This window comes from Engraulis encrasicolus, chromosome 10 (assembly GCF_034702125.1).
Source record: "Engraulis encrasicolus isolate BLACKSEA-1 chromosome 10, IST_EnEncr_1.0, whole genome shotgun sequence".
Taxonomy (NCBI): domain Eukaryota; kingdom Metazoa; phylum Chordata; class Actinopteri; order Clupeiformes; family Engraulidae; genus Engraulis; species Engraulis encrasicolus.
The window spans coordinates 26590997-26611827 of NC_085866.1; the positions used below are offsets into that span (position 1 = coordinate 26590997).

At 40.7% G+C, this 20831-nt stretch overlaps 1 protein-coding gene across 1 annotated transcript; it reads left to right on the plus strand.

Annotated features, from left to right (window-relative positions):
• The first annotated feature begins 2101 nt into the window (after positions 1-2101).
• On the plus strand, positions 2102-11662 carry LOC134456884 (F-box only protein 44-like). The gene is made up of 6 exons (XM_063208499.1): positions 2102-2439; positions 4048-4309; positions 5861-5975; positions 6720-6815; positions 7211-7346; positions 9100-11662. Exons 1-6 carry the CDS (start codon positions 2356-2358, stop codon positions 9274-9276), a joined length of 870 nt encoding a protein of 289 aa, XP_063064569.1. The 5' UTR covers positions 2102-2355; the 3' UTR covers positions 9277-11662.
• The last annotated feature ends 9169 nt before the right edge of the window (positions 11663-20831 follow it).

Below are 20831 nucleotides of genomic sequence, written 5' to 3' on the forward strand. Positions count from 1 at the left end.
GTGAAAGGTTAATTGTACAGTTGAGGTAAAATTACCTTAGTTTAAATTGTTTCACTTCTTTATGTGTTGCGGTAGTGCTGTTTTGAGTTGACATCTGTAAGAGTACTTGTACTTTTGCTTTATAGGCCTACAACTCTGCTGTTTGCTGTACCACTATTCCTCCGATCAGGGGCGCTGCCAGAAATTTTGGGCCCAGGAAAAGATTCAGATTTTGGGCTCCCTTAAGGGCCTTTGTCAGTTCTGTCAGTGCTTGGGCCCTTAGAATCTGTAACACCCCCCCCCCCCCCCCAAATACTTTTGACATTAGTTTTATGTTTTACCCGTTGTTGCATATTTACGGCACAATTACTGTGAAAGTTTCAAATTGATATATAATTGTTTAAAATGTTTGCCTATTCTCCAAGTATCTCCTATGTCTCCCTATGGGAAAATGAATGGGAAATCTCCAACTTTGACCTTGAAAAAAAGTATGTTCCACTAAATATAAAGCTGTAGATTTTTAATATGTTATTTAGACATACCTAGGGATTATAGAAAACTTGGAATGAGTACTATTGCAATTTGTTCCAGGTCAAACGATAGATTGGCTGGGCTAATAGCTGAGTGTTCTCCCCCATTCTCCTCCATCACTGACCCTGAGCATGGTATACCGCCCTGCCGCACTGCTTCCTTACGGGTGTCTTAGGGGGCTGCCCCCTTGTACGGGTGATGCATAAATGCAATTTCATTGTGTTGCTGTGTTCATTTGTGTGCTGTGGAGTGCTGTGTCACAATGACAATGACAGTGGGAGTTGGAGTTTCCCAGTTGGGCTTTCACTTCATGTTCACTTCCTAGTTGGGCTTTCACTTCACTTTCACTACATAATTCTAAACCAAGAAGGGTATTAATAAGATTTCAAACTCTATCTGACAAGGCAGTTATCAAAACCGCAATAGGTCACATTTCTCCAACTATGTTGGTTTTTCCCCCCTTTGTCCAACTGAGGTCCCCCTGGCAGGTGGTATATAGGCTGCAGCCATATCTAGCCTGTGTGTATTAATCCTGGGTCGGCTCATCGTGGTGTTTGTGTCGTCCCATTCAGTGCGGTTACCTTCTTCATTTGACACTTCTTGACATTTGACTTGAAACCTCTCTTTACTCTTGACCAGATTCACATTTCTGATCACATCACATCACACTTGAGAGTAGCCTAATCACACACCCACACACATACACACACACAGACACACAGACACACACACACACACACACACACACACACACACACACACACACACACACACACACACACACACACACACACACACACACACACACACACACACACACACACACACACACACAGAGAAACAGAGAGAGGGGGGGGGTAGGCTTAGGCTTGGGTATGTAAATGGAAACATGTTGCTACATCTTAAATTAATTCAGTCGAAACATTCATTAGTGGGCTACTGTTATAGTGGGCTACTGTTATCATTCTCAAGAAGCCTGTACTGTAGAAAATAAAAGAGCAACCCATAATTAATTAAGTAGGCCTATTTAGGCTAGGTGTCCACACTTTCCAACACATTGCTACTGGCTTCGTCTCTTATTTAGCTTGCTTCTTTGAAGGCTATGCGATTCAATTTTATTTTCCTCGGCCTAGGTCAGGGGTTTCCAAATTGGGGACCGGGAACCCCTGGGGGTCGCAAGGGGATGCCAGGGGGGGCGCAACAGGTTGGGAGGAAAAATATATCAAAATAAAATGAATAATTTCATAAATTGAATAACTTCAGTTGCCAAAATAAACCAAAAATAGGCTTAAAAATACCAGTGGAATAATTTTCTTATTTACAGTGATAGGCCTATGTATTATGCTTTCTGTAGTAGCCTACTTGAATGGGTTTAGGAATCCACAAACTTCATCAAGTTGTGAAACCGGTTGCACAGAAAAAATAATGTGACACGGCCCATGTCATGGGGGGCCTTTGCTGGAATGTACCGGTATGTGGGGGGCCTTGTCATGGAGAAGTTTGGGAACCCCTGGCCTAGGTTTCTGTCCCTCCCATGCGTGTGACTGGACCTGCGTTTGGCCAGTTGAGTGTGACGTCAGAGTCAGTCAGCTTCCGGGTAGTTCTGTGGCTTCTTGTAAGTGACAGGAGAGAAAAGTCGAGAAATCCCTTTAAGGAGATTAATAACTACATGCAATAAATATAGAGCTGCATGTTTAGCGGAAAAGGTCTACATATAGTGTGCATATAGTGTGCCCTTGTTTCATTATGCTCAGTTTTCTCCGTTGTCGGTGCTCGATAATGTCTTAAAAGCTAGCTGGTAGGAACTTAGCTAAGTCTAGTCCTGTGTCGCTTTATTCAGCCTGGATGAGCTGTGAAAGTAATATGAAGAGGAGACACATGGGGAACTCTAGCACGTCAGGTTCTTCTAAAACCCAAGAGGGGGAACAGGTAGGTTTGAATTGACCATTTTTCTGCTTGGCTGAGTGAATGGTGTTGTATGAACCTTCCGGGGCTTACAGCGCATATTCTAAACTTTCGCTTTACAGAGGCAGGAGGAGACGATAACACCTGTGCAACATGCAATATTTCTGTGTACCTAGATTAGTCGGTGAATATCTGCTCTTCGGGTTTGTGGTGTTGTGTCTTTGCTGTTGTGTAGATGTCATAGTCAAACGGGCTTCAACGTTACTTTATTTGACAGCCGACAACAAACAACGCTGTTACGAATGAAATTGCATAGCTCTACAATTAGGGGGATACAAATCCGTTTCTAGTCGTACAGTAGTTACGCTTACAATGGAGTGCTACAATGTAACGCACAGCCTAGTCTAGACTTGTTTTCTATTGAGACTGTCACTGCACACTTTGGCAGCATAGCCAGTTAGCTCTCTGACGATGCTGGAATATCCTTTCGATACCGCTAGGGCATTTTCTTGACTGTGTTGACACTGAGCAAGTGGCGAACCAAGAGCCTAATTGCTGTGCTGAATGATGGTAGAATATGTTTTGCTTTGGTCGTGGCAATCAGATGTAAACAAATAAAATAAAGTCCAACGTTTTTCAGGCCAGTCAGGAGTTTGCTACCCTCTCTTGACTCATCTCTTCCTCAGTGAGTCACTAAAACCACCTACAGGGCGGGATATCCCCCCAAGTTCCCCACTGCTGCAGTGTGCAGGCCAACTGGTGGAAACAACACTGATGTAGACTGCTCACAGCATGCTAACTGCGACATCCACAAAGAAACATTTCCACATTGTGTAGGCGTATATGACATTTGCACTTTCATATGGGATGGGGCTTAGGCCTGATGAGAAGATTAATTCAGGATACATTGAGATCTCTCAGCCTTAGCGAGTTTGAAGGAGGGCAGAGGAGAACTTGCACATCAGACCTTTAATCAGTGGAAAAGTTCCCTTAAATCCCATTCCGGCTGTAGAATGTTGACTCTCCAAAGTTTTCCATAGGCCATGAGGGACAACTGGAACTAGGTCTAGTTACAACAGGAGTGGAGAACCTTTTTCATTCGAGGAGCCACTTCTAATTTAATGATCATGAGCACAGACCAGGATTTCCTCCTGCACTTGAGGCCTATATTGAAGGCAGGCACCTTTACAACAGACCCCACAGACATCCCTTACCCATTCTAACTGAAGAATGTCTTTTCCCCCTCGATATTCTACAGATGTCCCTCACCCATTCTAACTGTAGAACATTAAAGGTGGGGTTGCAGGTTAACCATTTTAAGAAAATGTACTATTATGACATCATGTTGGGGGTTCCGCAGGCTCATAGGAGTCTATGTAGAACCTCAGAATCCTGGGGGAATTCCCCCAACGTTGATGTCATACGTGCAACCCCACCTTTAAGCTCAATCATGATGGCGCAGTGCTGTTTTTGCTGTACAGCGCACATGCACACTTTGCCATTTCAATGCATTTTGGTTACAATTTTCTAACCAGAATGCATCATAATTTTTGCATTGCACATGTGTTCTGCTCGGTCGGTGCAGCACTGCTTCATCACAACTGAGCCCATTATTTTTTTTCCCCACCTCAGGTATACACAGATGTCCCTGCTCTCCCGCTGGGAGTTCTGGAGGAGATCTTCCACAATGTTCCTCCAGAGCAGCTGGTGTGCAGGTTCCGGCTGGTGTGCCACGAGTGGCGGGAGACGGTGGACAGCGCGTGCCTGTGGAAGGAGAGGTGTCGCAGGGAAGGCTTCGAGCCCAAGCACCCCGACAGGGTGCCCAGTGACTGGAGGCTCTTCTACTTCCTGTGCAAGAACAGGAGGAACCTGCTGAAGAACCCCAAGGCTGAGGGTGAGCCGAGGATAGACAGACTGTAATTATAATTGTAGAATGTACTTTTAGTCTAGCAGGGGTGGGGAACCTTTTTCATTCGAGGGGCCACTTCAAATTCCTCCAAGGGCCGTAGAAGTCCTGCAAGGGCCGGAGTATGAACACAAACCAGGATTTCCCCCTGCGCTTTAGGCTCATAGTGAAAGGCAGCCACCTTTAAAACAGACCCCACCTTCTCTAGGTGCCCTGAAATATGACTAAATTGTATTGCAAATGTACAGTCAATCCGGAAAGTATTCACAGCGCTTCACTTTTTTGACATTTTATTATCTTACAGCCTTATTCCAAATGCTACAAATGAATCTCTGTTGTCAAAATCCTACACAAATTATTCCATTATGACCATGTGAAAAACAAGTTGTCTTGACTGTTTTGAAAATTTATAAAAATAAAATACAAAGAAATCATTTTTACCAAAATATTCACAGCCTTTGCTTAATACTTTGTAGAACCACCTTTGGCAGCAACTACATTCTTTTTTCATTTCGAAATGAAAAGGGATTAAAAGGGAGGTCATCGGTGTGTGTTTCAACCTTTCAGTACATTGAAATGGTACATTTTGAGTCTGCACCTGGCTAAAATAGATGGGTGTGAGTTTTGAATGAAATCCTATGGAGAGTATCATGATCTGCTTCTGTAGTCACAGTGCATGTTGACATGCATGCTTCTTCAGATGTAATTCAGATTTCCAATGCTGACGACATTCATACATCCCCAAACAATGTCAGTCCCACTACCATGCTTGACTAGCCAGATGATGCACTTTTTTTGGTAAAAATCACTTGTTTACCACCACACATGTTTAACACCATCTAAAGCAAGCATTTCTAATTTCGCAACATGTCATATTTCATGTGAAGCTACGTAAGCTTGGTAGTCAAAACATAGGTTCCCAACCCCTGGTCTATCACTAGAACACTAAGCCTGAGGGTAAAGAGAGGAGAGCAGAGCAAAGACATTTTTTACATTACATAGTTGCTGAATGTTTAGTCCTGAGGTTTGGTAATTTAAGTGGTTGTTGTGATATAGTTCAGAGAATAGAACAGAGTAAAATAAACTGATTTTTCATTTTAAGTAACAATGTAAGGCTGCCTTTGAGCCCATTAACAGTTTTTATTTATAAATAAGCCAGCCAAAACGGCTAGTAGATGTCAATCTTACTACTAGACAAACACGCAATCGCTAATGGGTTAAAGTGGCTAGGAAAAGTTTTCTTTTCTACCAGACAAATTCAATTTTCATAATGATTTTTAAACTCCTAAATACAATAGAGTAAGGCTACGTCCCATTTCTACCACTTCCACTAATTTTTACCCCTAACATTCGCTTTTGAAGGTCACTCCAAATTAAGTGGAAGTGGAAGTGGAAGTGGAAGTGGAAGGGATAGAAATGTGACGCAGTCCAAGTGTGCAGACTGAAGAAGGCCTGATACGATACAGTATGCTGCAATACAATATATTATTGCACACACTCCTAGTACTGATGGCTGATGCCTTGGTTTTCTCCCCCCAGAGGGTTTTTCAGGATGGGAGATTTTGGAGAACGGAGGGGACAAGTGGAAAGTGGAGGACGTCATGATGGAGCATCCCGACGACACAATCACCAAGAACTTTGTCACATCTTATTTGTAAGTAGCTTGGTCTTACCATAACATTGTACTTATTCCAGTCATACAGGAGGGTTCTTGAACGACCCAATTGAGAAACGTTTTCCTGGAGCGAGTCGTGAACTCCATTTAAATTTGAAATGTGTTCACAATAATGTCTTATTTTACCTAATCGCTAACCTTTGGTCATGGTACTGAAAAACAATTAGTGTGAAAAACAATAAAGTAATGCTTTAAGCTTAACCAGGTTTTTCTTTATGTCAGTTTAATCAATTTATTATTACCTGGGATTGATTAAAGGTGTACTGTGTAATATTTTTTGTAGTTTATTTCCATTATTCACGCTGTCCATTCACAAATGTTACCCTTTTCATGAATACTTACCACCACCACCAAATTCCAAGTATTCATTATGACTGGGAAAATTTCATACATGGAAAGTGGGATCTTTTCCTTGGCTCGCCATTTTGAATTTCCAGAAATAGACATTTTTAGGTGCAAAACGTACTGTACTTTGGTTGTACTAGTAAATATCTGTTTATTATTTAGTAAATATTCATGAAAAGATCAAATTTGTCAATAGGCAGAACAGTTTCATTGACCTTCATAGTTGCAGTACCCATTCTGGCCACATTCTACACAGCCTTAGATTATTAAGAGGAAGCTGATTTCTGAAGAAAAAAAAAAACTAAATAAGTAAGAAATAAACCGTATTTACACTTCATCTTTTATAAGCAAACTTGTGTTGTTTTTTTCTCCTTACAGCTCATGTATGAAATGCCAAGTGATTGATTTAGAAGCAGAAGGCTACAGTGCCTCTTTCATGGACGAATTTCAACCCAGTATTCGTATATCTGACTGGTAAGATGTGGATGTGTTTATCGCGGACCGTTTTTACTATCTTCAGCTGTAATCCAGATATTTGCATCCCACACCATATTTCCAATTGTTTTGCACTGCAATTATCCAAAACTGTATTGTGATTATTATATACAGCATCTTGTAAACTGTTTTGTTACTCTGCACTTCACAGTGTATGCTCATGCCCTATACTAAAGCACACTAACGTGCACAGTATTTTCTTATGTGATTCTGTATAGCTGAGTCAATTTTTCGAAAACGTCGATTTTAAGTTCCATCTTCTAGTCGTAATCGTGATGAACATCAATTTTAGATGAATTAGAAATAGAAACTAAATTGTCTTCCACATTTCCCAGCCTTACTCACCATATCTTTTACACCTGTTACCTCGACAGGTATGCACCTCGTTGGGATTGTGGATCGGAATATGAAATGAGAGTTGAGCTCCTCGGTGCAAAGAAAAAAAAGATCATCACTTCATTGACAGAAAAGGAAACCTTTCAGCAATGGAACGACCAGAAATGGACCCAGGCAAGTACCATTTGTTAGGAGGACCATTGATTTACTACATGTGTTTAGTGGCTGCTTCAGAAATACCAGATGCAATATTTCTTGCTGTTAAATGTCAAGGTTTTTTTTGTAATGATGCGCGATGTACAATAATATGCAATATATAATGTACTCTACAGCTAACCAAGACTTGTGGTGTAATTATAAACGCATTCAGACAAAACGGTTACAGTATCTATTTAAAGTCTACACACTCCTGTTCGATTGCGAAGTTTTCATAATGTAAAAAGACGACAGAAAGACAAATAACTGCACAACGTTTTCCTCTTTTAATCTAAATTATTAACCTTTACAATTTTGTTTTAGATAAACATGATAGCATGAATATGCACGCCCTTAAACTAATACTTTATCGCAACACCTTTGACTGTTATTACTGCAGTTTCTTTCAGTCTTTTTTGGATAAGAATCTATTAGAGTGGCACATGTTGAGGTCGCAATATTTGTCCACTCCTCTTTGCAAAAGCACTCCAAAGCTGACAAATTGTGAGTGCATCTCCTGTACATAGTCTTCCTCAGATCACCCAACGGATGCTCAATGGGATACATATATGAACTGTCTGGGCCATTAAAAACCCCCTGTCAATCTTGTTCTGGTGAAGCTATTCTTTTGTTGATTTAGGGGTGTGCTTGGGGTAATTCTCGCTCTGAAAGATTAAATTCCTCTTTATCTTCACCTTTCTAGCAGGGGACCGAAGGTTTTGTGCCACTACCACGGCTCCTGTGGAGCTGTTCATAATTTCCTCCTCCCTCAGCTGACTAAGGCCCCAGTTCCAGCTGAAGAAAAACCGTCATATAGCATGATGCTGCCACCATCACACTTTACGAAAGGCTCGGTGTTATTTGGGCCATGTACCGAGTTGTTTTTGCCCCAAACATACCTTTTGAAATTATGTCCAAAACATTCAACCTCATATTCATCAGCCCATAACACCTTTTCCCAAATGCATGCACTTGAGATTATAGATGTCATTTTTTTGGACATACGTTTTTGCACATAATTCGTAAAGGTATGTTTGGTGTAAAACATCGCCCAAATAACGCCATACCCAAAGTTAAGTAAGGTGGTGGCATCGTCATGTTTTTGCGCTGTTTTTCTTCAGCTGGTACTGGGGCCACAACAGCTTCAAATTCCAGTCAGTGTTGCCACAAATCTTCGGACCCCTGTTTGAAAGTTGAAGATGAAAAGGAACGTAATCTTTCAGAATGACCTTTAGCCTATGCATATGCCTAAATCAACAAAAGGATGAGGTTTTGGAATGGCCCAGACAATTACCTGGTTCAGACCTGATGCCCATCAAACATCTGAGGGGTGAACTGAAGAGGGCTGTGCACAGGAGTGGATTAATATTGCCACATCAGCATGTGCCATGCTGATAGACTCTGACCCAAAAAAGACTGAGTGCTGTATTACAAGTCAAAGGTGCTGCAACAAAGTATTAGTTCATGGATGTGCATATTTATGCAACCATATTTATTTGAGCTTTTTATTTGCTGTTTTTTCCCCTTCAAGTTTGTTTTTCAATTGCATTGTAAAGGTTAATAGTTTAGATTAAAGGTGGAAGAAGATGTGAAACTATTTTCTTTCTGTAATCACAAAAACCTGGCATTTGAACAGGGATGTGTAGACTTTTTACGGGCACTATACACTACTAAAATAAACATATGCAATGCAATATTGTAATGTGTAATATTCTTGTTTTCCATGTTTCAGGTGACGCGCGTGTTTACAAATTACGGAAAAGGAGTGCGCTACATCCGATTTACGCACGGAGGGAAGGACACCCAGTTCTGGGCTGGCTGGTATGGCATACGGGTTACCAACAGCAGCGTTGAGATATGCCCTCTAGATGAGAAAGATGAGGTAGATCAGAGTCAAGTCACAAATTAGATATATATATTTATATAATAAATGTTAATATAATACGACATATTCATGTCGTTCATACACCCAGGCTTTATTCCCCAACACGACAGCTGATATGTCGGTTGGCGAGTGAGTTGGCTGGAAATAGGCGGTTGTATTGCAACTGAGAACAAAAGCAGCTTACGTTCCATAGATATGAACACTAGATGGTGTATTTAGCCTTTTGGCATGGCCCAACCCCGGGTGCCGCCATCTTGGTCCGGTATCCTGTTATTCATGAAGTGCACTCCAATAGGCAGACTTCCGTCCTCCACTTGTGCTCGTGGCCTCGCATGTTGGTGACAGCCCCGTCTCCGTCCCCGCTGTCAGCATAGCCACAACAGTTTTGGGGGGACTGTTCTTCATTCACCATCCCAATTGGAAATGAGGAAATGACATTAGAATTGTGCTTTTGCAAGATATTGAATTAATTTTCTGACGTCTCTGATGTCATCATGAGGTCACAAGCAGGCAAGTGAGCAAGGAAGGATGGAAGTCCGCATATTGGAATGCACCCATAGACGTCGTGTCAAAGATAGTCAGTATGGTAGACCTTGGGTTATGTGACCACCACCTACTGGATAATGTGTCACCAATTCATGGCAGTGTTATACCGGCTGCATCTAGTGTTCATATCTATGGTTTTGTACAGTAGTTAGCAATTGTGGTGTTGTTGGGAAATGGAGCCTGGTTCAGTACAGTGCTGCTGTCTGCCCGTCCAAAGCTATGCCTCATAATGCCTTGAAACTGACTGACACTTTACTGACTCAACTCCTTCAACTTCAGCTGGCTGGCAAGCTGGCTGGATACCTGACTTCACATCACGTCAAACGAGAGTGTGAAGGCTTTTTCCTGCTGTCAAATTATAAAGTGGAGAGCTCGGGTTGCCTTGCACTTGCCAGGGGTTAAGTATTGTGGTGTTAGGACAAGAATGTGCTGCCTGTCAGCCAGCCATCTAGTTCCCTTATCTAAGTCCATTGACTCCACTATATGTTTGTCCTGATTCCTTCTACTCCACCTCTCTCTACATTGCTTTCACAGTTGTCTATAGTCTTTTGTATCTGATTGTCACTTTTTCTCTAATTCTGTAATTATTTGTGTGTATTTCCATGATATTGTAATCCATCCCTCCAACAATATTTCTGACTTGTTGCATGTTGTGGTATTGGAACTGACTTGTCAGTGTGTAATCCTCATATAGGTCCAAAATACACATTTGTTAATTATCCAATATTATGACATTATGTCCAATCCTCAATAATATAACTTATTATTTTAACAAGCCATGGTAAATTGTATATAAATCGTGTTAATTTCTTGTTATTATAAATGTCTCTGTCTTACATGAACAAATTGCACCTAAATAAACTTAATGTTAAGTCTTGCAGAAAGAAAAAAATCTTTAAGATGATCTCTGTTCTATATTCTGCAATTTACATTTGCTCTTAACAGGGGAATTTCTACCAATTTCAGTATACAGTTGTATTGCTAACGGTACAATTGATTTCTAAATTAACACCCAACAATGCTGCATTTTTTTTGTTCAGCCCTTCAGCTCCTGTTGAGGATCTTTGAAAGGGCTGAACAAAGAAATGCTGCGTCATCGGTTGACAAGTGGCAACTGACAATAAAACTGCATGATTTTTGTAGGAAGGAATAGGTTTTTTAGTTATTTTTATGGCAGGAATAGTTAGAATTGACGATGCCAATCAAGTGCACACAAATATGTCTGCCTGCCTGACTGCCTTCATAGTTTGAGATTAATCTTCAAAGTTATGTGGCAATCTGCGAGCTGATTAACACATTATGCTCTTATGAAAGGTGGCAAAGGTCTGAACAGATTACCGGCAGTACACTTGAAATGGGCATAGCCTGTACACATTGAGAAAAATGGAATATATACAGCGAAGTAGTATGTATGCTGTAGTGCTGCTATTTAAAATGGTATATACACAGGTTAAGGTAGCGAGGTCCTACCCATACACTAGTACTCGTTTCGTAGAGGGTCTAGGCCTGCATACCGTAATTGACCATGGATTTCAGTCGGGAGATGTTTAACTTTTCAGAAGTTTGATTTTACTCACTGAATTCACATCCAAGAACACTAGTCTAGACATAACATATAGGGCAAAGCTGATTGAGCAGAACTTTACGAAAGGCTGAGGCCAAGCTAAGGTGGAGGTCCTCTGGTTAACATTTTGTAATTGCAAAATGCTGCAAGGGGGGAAATGCCTGAAAGGCCCATTCACAGGAGCTTTGACTATGATCAGCCAAGAGCTACCATATATCCCAGATAAGCCTGAATCTGCTATTCCCATTACATAAAAGTGTAATCAGAGATGGCAATCTGGACCCAAGTGATGCATAGGCGTATATGCCTTATAACTTTTAGTAAAGTATCGTTTATATTCCATATTCTTTTTTTCTTTCAGGACACTGTGTGTGTTTGTGTGTTTGTGTGTGTTACATTGTCTGGTGGGCCATTCAAATGTCACTGAAGGTCAATCAGGGTTGACTGAATGATGAGCTGTGATGAGTATTGGATAACCTGTGCGGGTGACCTTTGACCTGCATTTGATTTGCAGATAATTACACTTAATGTCATTATGCCAAAGCCCAGAGATCCTTCAATAATACAAATATATCAGAATAGAAGCATTATTCCATTGCCTAGATGGAGTGTTTCTCACCAGTGGCTCTACAGCCCCCCCAGGGGGCATTGGGGAGCCCCATGGAGGGCATTGAGAAGGATACAGTTGAGAAGGGATGGTGCTTAGTTGGCTTTGGGGGGCATTCGTCCATTTTATTTTTTAATACTAAGGGGGTCGTTGGCAGGCTTATGATGAGATCAAGGGGGCGTTGGGAGACTCATGATGAGATCCAGGGGGCGTTTATTCAAATAAAGTTGAGAACCACTGGCATAGATTGAATCACCACTGTGTGCTGTAACTGGGTGTATCTTGCCTATGATGGTAACGAGCCTTGCCCTTTGCGTCTCGGTCAAAATGCATGTTGTGGACTCTGTATCCGGGTGGAGTGGTTTTCCCTAATCCCTTCACTTGACTGCACCTTATAATGGAACGTGAAACAACAATGTGAGACATTTCAGACTTCATTGTTACTATGGCCCATGGATTATGTACAGTCAATGGCAGTAAATAGAATATACAAGCAATGTGTGCAGCACAGAACGTGGTTCTGGCCTGTTTGCTGTAACTGAAAGAAAGCAACTTTGAAGATAGCTTACAGCCTGTGAAAAGATATGACAAATACAGAAAAATTAACCGAAAGGGAGTTTTTTTTTCATCACTCCAAATCCAGTAGCATTTGAATTGTGTTCACTGTAAAATATATCAGAAGTTTAGCAACTGCCTCAGAATTCCACGTTAATTGAAATCCTTATTGTAAGTTGTGAAGCTTTAATTGCAGCTTTGTGTTCAAACAACACACACAACTCCACACAACTTACAAAAACTCCACACAACTTACTTGATTAAACCAAGCTGATTTATTTTACATTGTATAGCAGAATTGATTAACTAGTGTATATAAGTTATCATGACTTATCACTGATATATGTTTTACAGTGTACTATGGGATATGCATGCTGTATGTATCTGGAAGCTGAAGCTCTGGTCTGGCCTGTGGTAAAACTAAGTCACAGGCTAGCTCAGCCTCAGACAGAAAGACAAAGAGGCTGCAGAGTGGTGTTCAGGTGTGAATAAAAGACGGATTAGGTAAGAAGGTATGAGCACACAGTTCCTCAGAAAACAGGGACACACACCCATGACACACACACACACACACGACTAACTGCACTGTTTCTACAGTGCTCTAAATCAAGTGGCATTCAGTCAACTTAGTCTTTACGTACTTGTATAATGGCCTTTTCCATGTGTGATATTGGCAATTTGGCGCCCTCTGCTGGACTGATTCATCCATCGCAAAGAAATGCTGTCAACACATCAGACCCATTTCGAAAATCCACGTGTAGGCCCTAGTCATTTTTCAAATAGACTGCCCTTCCGGACTGTATCAGGATGTAGCAGCTGTCAAGATTCCCCTTCCAAAAACAATTTCCAGACCATCCCTTGGTGATGAAAGAAACGCCAATGGCCAAGGTATGGAGGCAAGAGGAGAATTTGATGTTGCTGTTCCTCCAGTTCTCTACACCACATGCGATATTCTCAGCAGAATCTCACTACAGAGTGGTGGTTTTAGGGGTTTAATAGCACTTCCACTTTCTTTTGAGAGTAATGGGACCCATTACATTTTCAAAAGGGAGTGTTAGGGGTTAGAACGGGTGGAAGTGGTGGTAATGGGACTCTGTAGCCTACACATCCAATCATTTAAATATTAATGTGTAGGCTAATAAAAATAAATTAAAGGCAAATTTTAAAATAAAATATATAAAATAGAATATTGACTGTTATGCTGTATTGACCCCACCAGGGCCCTCTAGTATTTATTTTGTTTAAAGCCACCACTGTAAAATACCCCCCTCTCTCATTACATACACCACCTGCCTTACCTTACCTGCATTGACTGGCATACGGTATGAGCTTAAGCTCCTTTTCCTAACTCATGGGGTTCAATATGATATGTGTCCACCTTTTGCAGATATCACAGATTATACTCATCTGAGAATGCTGCCCACAAGGTTGAGGAGTGTGTATATTTTGCATTGGTGAGTCCACACACTGATGATGGTCAAGAAGGCCTGGCTCTCAGTCTCCGCTATAATTCATCCCAAAGGTGTTCAGTCGGGTTTGGGTAAGGGCTCTGTGCAGGCTTGTCAAGTTCATCCATACCAGTAGACTCTGTCATCCATGTCTGGTGCACTGTCATGTTGGAAGAGGAAGGGGGGCGATTCAAACTGTTCCCACAATGTTAGATAGAACTAACGACGCGGTCTTGACTTGACAAGATGCGATAGAACTAGTAACGGCACTTCGCCAGAAAGTTAGAAAAGAAGCAACTTTGACGCCCGCACGCCCGCATGACATCATAGGTGTCCTGCTACCGGGGAATAAAGGACACCTGCTCAGCCAATCAGAAGACTTTCCGTCTGCTCACTGGGTGATAATCCATTGGAACTGACTGTACATAGGGCCCAAAATTTGCTGTGATGTCCCTGCTCACTGGCCAAGGACTCGGACTGATAGGAGTTTGAGGTGTTGATCAAGTACTGTAGGCCTACTACACATTCAAAGATAAGGCGATAAGATAACGCAACCTAGCCCAATATGCCTTTTTAATGATGACCATAAACATGACAAAGGAACGATCCTTGTAATGTAACAAAGTGTTCAATAAAGAAACACACACGCACACACACACAGACACGCACGCAGGCACACACACACTGTGTGTGTGTGTGTGTGTGTGTGTGTGTGTGTGTGTGTGTGTGTGTGTGTGTGTGTGTGTACTGAACACTTTGTTACGTTACATGCAGGAGCTATTCTACCGTATGTCTCAAAAAATACACTGACAATATTATTGATAAATCTTTAAATATCAATATGAATTACATTTATTATATACATACAAATGAAATTATTGATACTGTGAATGGTGCTTGGAGAAATCCTCTTCAGTCAAATGACAAATTACAAACATTTAAAAAATATATATTAGGCCAATGATGACTGGAGCACTCAGATACTTTTCAGTTATTTTATTGTGGTGCAATAATGAAATAAAATAAAATAAAATAACTGAAAAGTATCTGAGTGCTCCAGTCATCCCTGGCCTAGTCTTTCTGAGGTGGAACAGTTTGCTTTCCATTCTCTACTGTCCTGAATTGGTAGCACCAAGAAGGTTAGAGTGCAAGTGACTTTTGCATTTAAAAAATATGTACATTTAAAAACATTAAAAACAACATACTGTGCACACTGTATATAACAATGCTATTACTATTATCACAGTGTTGTGCTCCAAAATGTATTTTTTTAGTTCATTGTGGGTCAAGTGATTTGTCACCGGAAATTCATTCTTTGACTTCGCTGAGTGTACGCTCACGCTGATTGCGAGATGAAGACCTGGATACGGTTGCGTACTCGGTGTTTGGAGTCTCCTTCCTCGTCACACTGTTCCTGGGTGTGATGGTCACCTTGCTGTATGTCACATCTGGCATCTCTGTGTCCCCCACATTCTCATACTCGTTTTCATAAGTGTGGTTATGGATGCCAGCGCTGCGTATCTAAACACAAAAAGAACACAGTTACGTTTATTTTACAATTTTTCTATTGTCATTTCGACATAGACACTACTATTTTTTACATCTTTATGACTGATTTACATTCTGTTTGACCTCTGAAGTAGTAAATGGAGGGGGGGGGGGTCACAAGTGTGGTCACGGATGGTGATATTATTATCCCTTTTACTTTATTTTCAGACATTTCAATCTATCCATTATTACATTATTGTTTTACGAAATGTGAAACAAGAAAAGGATTAAACATTTTTAGTTGTGAAAAGGTTAGCATGTTATCACACTATCACAAAATACTATACAGTACTGTAGAAAGGGGAAGATGACTGATGATTGATGATACCTGGTGGTTAGCGCTTGTGTCCTGCATTACTGTGTCTGGGCTACTGGGTGCTTCTGGGTCTTTGGTTTTCTGGCCTTTAGGGCCCATGAAGGTCGATACTTTGGAGAAGGAGAGTTTGAGACCAGAAACAATGTCAGCAAATTACAATTTTCACACTTGTTGTGTCCATACCATACATAATACTAAGAGGAAATGTCCCTCACCTAAGAAACCTAAGAAGAAAATCTAAGAATACACTCTCTATTTAACATGAGAAGGACCTCTTGAAAATGTCTGTTTTGGGTTATTTTTTTGGACAGGACTGTGAAGGCGGAGGAGACAGGAAACTAATGGGGGAGAGAGATGGGGAAGGTTTGGGAAATGGCTGGATTTGAACCTGGGTCTTCCATGGTCAGTGTTAACCATGTAAGTTATAATGTGTTAGCACGCTGCGCCATGACACCCCCATGATATGAGAAGAACCTTACATCATAGAACTAGAGAAACACTAAATACACATTTTTTTTTACTAAACAAGAAAAAGACTACTTACATGGTATTCTCCGCCATGCGAATATGTAAATAGCAAGTAAGCCGATAGCCGTGCAGAGGAGGCCAAGGGTACAGGAGGACATGATGGCTAGCACCCCTTCCCATGACATGCTAGAAGGGACAAAAACACCATTATGTTATTATGATCATTCTTCTTCCTATTATTATTATCAGCTGCAGTAGTAGTAGTATTTACTAACAACACCATTAATAATCATCATCATCATCATCATGATCAACAATCATCCTTGTAACCATCCATAAGCATGCATACCATTCAATAAAATAATTCTGTAACCTGCTGTAAACACATGCTGTAAAGTAAACACCAGTTATGTTGGTAATAACACACATCCTACATTATGTATCAAGAGTGTGGATTGCCAGTGATTATGTCACCAAAGATTTTCTAGGTCCTGAAGATACTCCCTTTCGAAAGTCTCTGATGAACATAGTTCTATAGTTCTATAATTCCATAGTTATTGAACCATGTTCAGCATTTACACGTTTTTATAGGCTATGAGAAGACGGTGAGTGTAGTTCTTTTGCACTTAATATAATGCATTGAACTCAAACTTAAAGCAATAATGAAATAAATAATCGGGGCTAGTATGAGCACTATACCCATTGAGAGTATAGGCTAATCTCAATAACACTACCTCATTTTTACCACCTCATTAACTTACGCTTGAGCGGGAGGAGGAGGAGGAAAGTGTGGTGTAGTTGTAATGGCTGAGATGGTTGTAGTTGTGATTGTACTTGTAGGTATTGTTGTTGGTGTTGTTGTTGGAACCGTTGGTGGTTTGGCTGTGCCTGGAGTTGGAAAATTGACAAATACAGTCAGCTAATGATACAGAGAGGGAAAAATGCCTTGTACTTCATTGTGTGTGTAGACCACAGTCCTTGCGGTAACAGCATACTAAACAGCCAATTAGATGGTGTAATTCACAAAATATACTTAACGTTAAATCCAACACATCGCCTCATCCATTTCTACAGTGTACATGGCTTTCAATTCATGTTCATTAAGCACACCATTTAAAAATGTACATGGCCAGATATTCATAATGCCTCAATATGTATGTGTGTTTCCTTAACTCATTAAGCATCATGGAATTGATATTAAAACATGATGGAACCAAAAGGCAATATTCTAATTATTTCATTTCATTGAAAATTCCAGCTTGCTGTGTAACAAAAATAACTAACAGACTTTGTCTCAAAATGGGTATAGTCTCTCTGTGTCTGCTATCACAGAAAGCCTTGCGATTTAAAGATTATATATCAGATATTCAATATATGTGGATTAAGTATACTGTTTCATGATTAGAAATAATTGCCTGTTAAATCAACGTAGATTTAGGTTTAAAAAGAGATAAAGAATAAAACCACTCACTTGTCGTGATACCCATTGTAGGCTGTTTGTCTGACGGCCGTAGTCTAAGAACACTGGATACAGTAGGGCCTACAGGTGTCAAGCAACAGGTCACAGTGAAAATCCAGGAAATATGCAATTTTCACCTCGATCAGTTTAGAGTTCAATTCATAGAAAACTATCACAAAAAACAGCAATACGTATTAGCTCAGGGAAGTTCGAGTTGCATCTTGCAATGTCAACACAGCATCCTGTCCTTGTGGCATATATTGCATAGTGTGCAGAGGACAGAGACACGCTCTGACAAAAGGGGAAGTTTATTACAGTGTCCACAATAGGTGAACCATCCATTCTATAAAAGTGTTCATATCTATGAAATCAACTGCCATGATCACAGCTAAGTCATTACTAATATTAACGCCTGATAATCATCTAATCAGCGATCAGGCCTGAGGTCTTGCAAACTGCCGCAAGTTACTGTAGGTTAACTGAGGGCCGTTCTGTTGCATGTTTATCGCTGGGCTTTGTAATGGCAACCGTCGAGGTCCATTGCCATCAGCACTTAATTTCAACACGGCTGCCAATACAGTGCTGCTTATCTCTGCAGTGATAACAGTAAGAGAGTTTAAGAAAATAAAACACAAAAGGGAGCAGGTCTGATGGAAGGTATTTGGTCATGCAAGTTTCCATCCCAACCTCATTTTATGGTTGACATCAATTGCACATGCTGTTTAGCACATTTTGTTAGTTCTGCAAATCAACAGGAAATGCATGCTGATGTTCCCCGTTTGACGTGACTTACTGTGCGTACTCATTACTCATACTCATAGTGACTTACTGTGCATACTCCATTATACTTCTGTACTTACTACCATGCACTTTAGTGAAAGAACATAGTACAACTATAAAATGTAGGGAAGGGAAGTTTTTGGTACTGTTGATATTGGTTCACCAATTATTACTGCTCAGCAAATTTTACAGTGTTAATTCTACACTTAAGAGTCTTTGACAAACACAATGAAATTAGACGTGTCGTGTTGAATAAACACTGCAGAATGTACTGTGTGTATGTGATACCTTTATGGACACATTGACTGGCATATGAGCTGAAGTTCCTATTCCTAAACCATGGGGTTCAATATGATATGGGTCCACCTTTTTCAGCTATTACAGATTATACTGATCCGGGAATGCTGCCCCACGAGGTAAAATAAAAGAGCACAGTTGTCTTACTTCAGTTCATCTGTAATTATGTAACAAAAGGATTGCATCCAGAGTTTACTTGGCTGGCTGTAATGAAAATGAGCCAACATGCCGCTCAAGGCCAAGGACAATGTCGAAGTCAATGTTATCATTCAGCTAGAGGACATTAATGTGGCTATCACTGCCCCTGCACCAAGCATGCAGGCAGCACATGTCATGTTAAAAACCCAAAGAAAGGGTACACTTTCTTTGAATGGGGTCTACACATGGATTGTGTAATTAAATGATTAGAGTTACAATGTACTTATTTGGTCCACATAAAGGTGTCATATAACTGATGTAAGAGTGACGTGTCATAAGAATGACACGTGTCAGGAGCAGTAATGACACATTATTTAAGTTTATGGCTGCTCTTTTCAAAAAAATGAATGAGACATGATCACAATATATTTTTCTTTGTTAGTAATGTACATGTGTCTTGCCATTCTTATGTCAGTAACATGACTCCCTTAAGTAGACTCAACCCCTTCAAGTGCTGCCAAAGAAAGTATGAAGATGAGAAGGCAGACACATACAGTATAGGCATATTAGGGTTAAAGGATAACTTCAGTCAATTTCAACATGCAGTTGTAATGCTCACACTACCCTGGACTTGTCAGTACCTGAGTTTTTTTTTCCTTCTTCTTCAGCCTTTTCCGAGATCCTGGTCATTGTAATGGGGAAAGCGCTTAGTTTACATTTCAAAAAAACATTTTTATTTATTCCCAAAACATCTACATATATATATATATATACAACATATATATACACAGTGCCCTCCATAATTATTGGCACCCCTGGTTGAGATGTGTTTTTTAGCTTCCAATTATTTTATATTTTTTCTAAATAATATGGGACCTTAATGGAAAAAAAGAGAAAAATCCAACCTTCAATACAAGTGCATTTATTCAGTGGGGAAAAAATCCCACATAAAGAAATAATTATTTGACATCAAATAATGTGTGTCACAATTATTAGCACCCCTGGTGTTAATATTTTGTACAACCCCCTTTTGCCAACAAAACAGCACCTAATCTTCTCCTATAATGTTTCACAAGATGGGAAAAGACAGAAAGAGGGATCTTCAGCCATTCCTCTTTGCAGAATCTCTCTAAATCATCCAGAGACCTGGGTCCTCTCCTCTGTACTCTCCTCTTCAGCTCACCCCACAGGTTCTCAATGGGGTTGAGGTCAGGGGACTGAGATGGCCATGGGAGGAGCTTGATTTTGTGTCTGGTGAACCATTTCTGTGTAGATTTGGCCATATGTTTAGGGTCATTGTCTTGCTTAAAGACCCAGTGACGACCCAGCTTCAGCTTTCGGGCAGAGGGCAACAGATTTTGATTTAAAATGTCCTGGTATTTCAAAGCATTCATGATGCCATGCACCCTAACAAGGTTCCTAGGGCCTTTGGAAGCGAAACAGCCCCACAGCATCACTGACCCACCCCCATACTTCACAGTGGGTATGAGGTGCTTTTCAGCATGCGCAACAGTGTTTGCTGCCAAAAAGCTCAATCTTGGTCTCATCTGACCAAAGCACACGGTCCCAGTTGAAGCCCCAATACCGCTTGGCGAACTCCAGACGCTTGCGTTTATGATTGTGAGTGAGGAAAGGTTTTCTCCGTGCATGCCTCCCAAACAGCTTGTTGGCGTGTAGACAGCGCCTGATGGTTGATTTGGAGACTTTGTGACCCCAGGATGCTACCATTTGTTGTAATTCTGTAACAGTGAGCTTTGGAGATCTTTTGATTTCTCTTACCATCCTCCTCACTGTGCGTGGTGGCAAAATAAACTTGGGTCCTCGTCCAGGCTTGTTTACCACTGTTCCAGTTG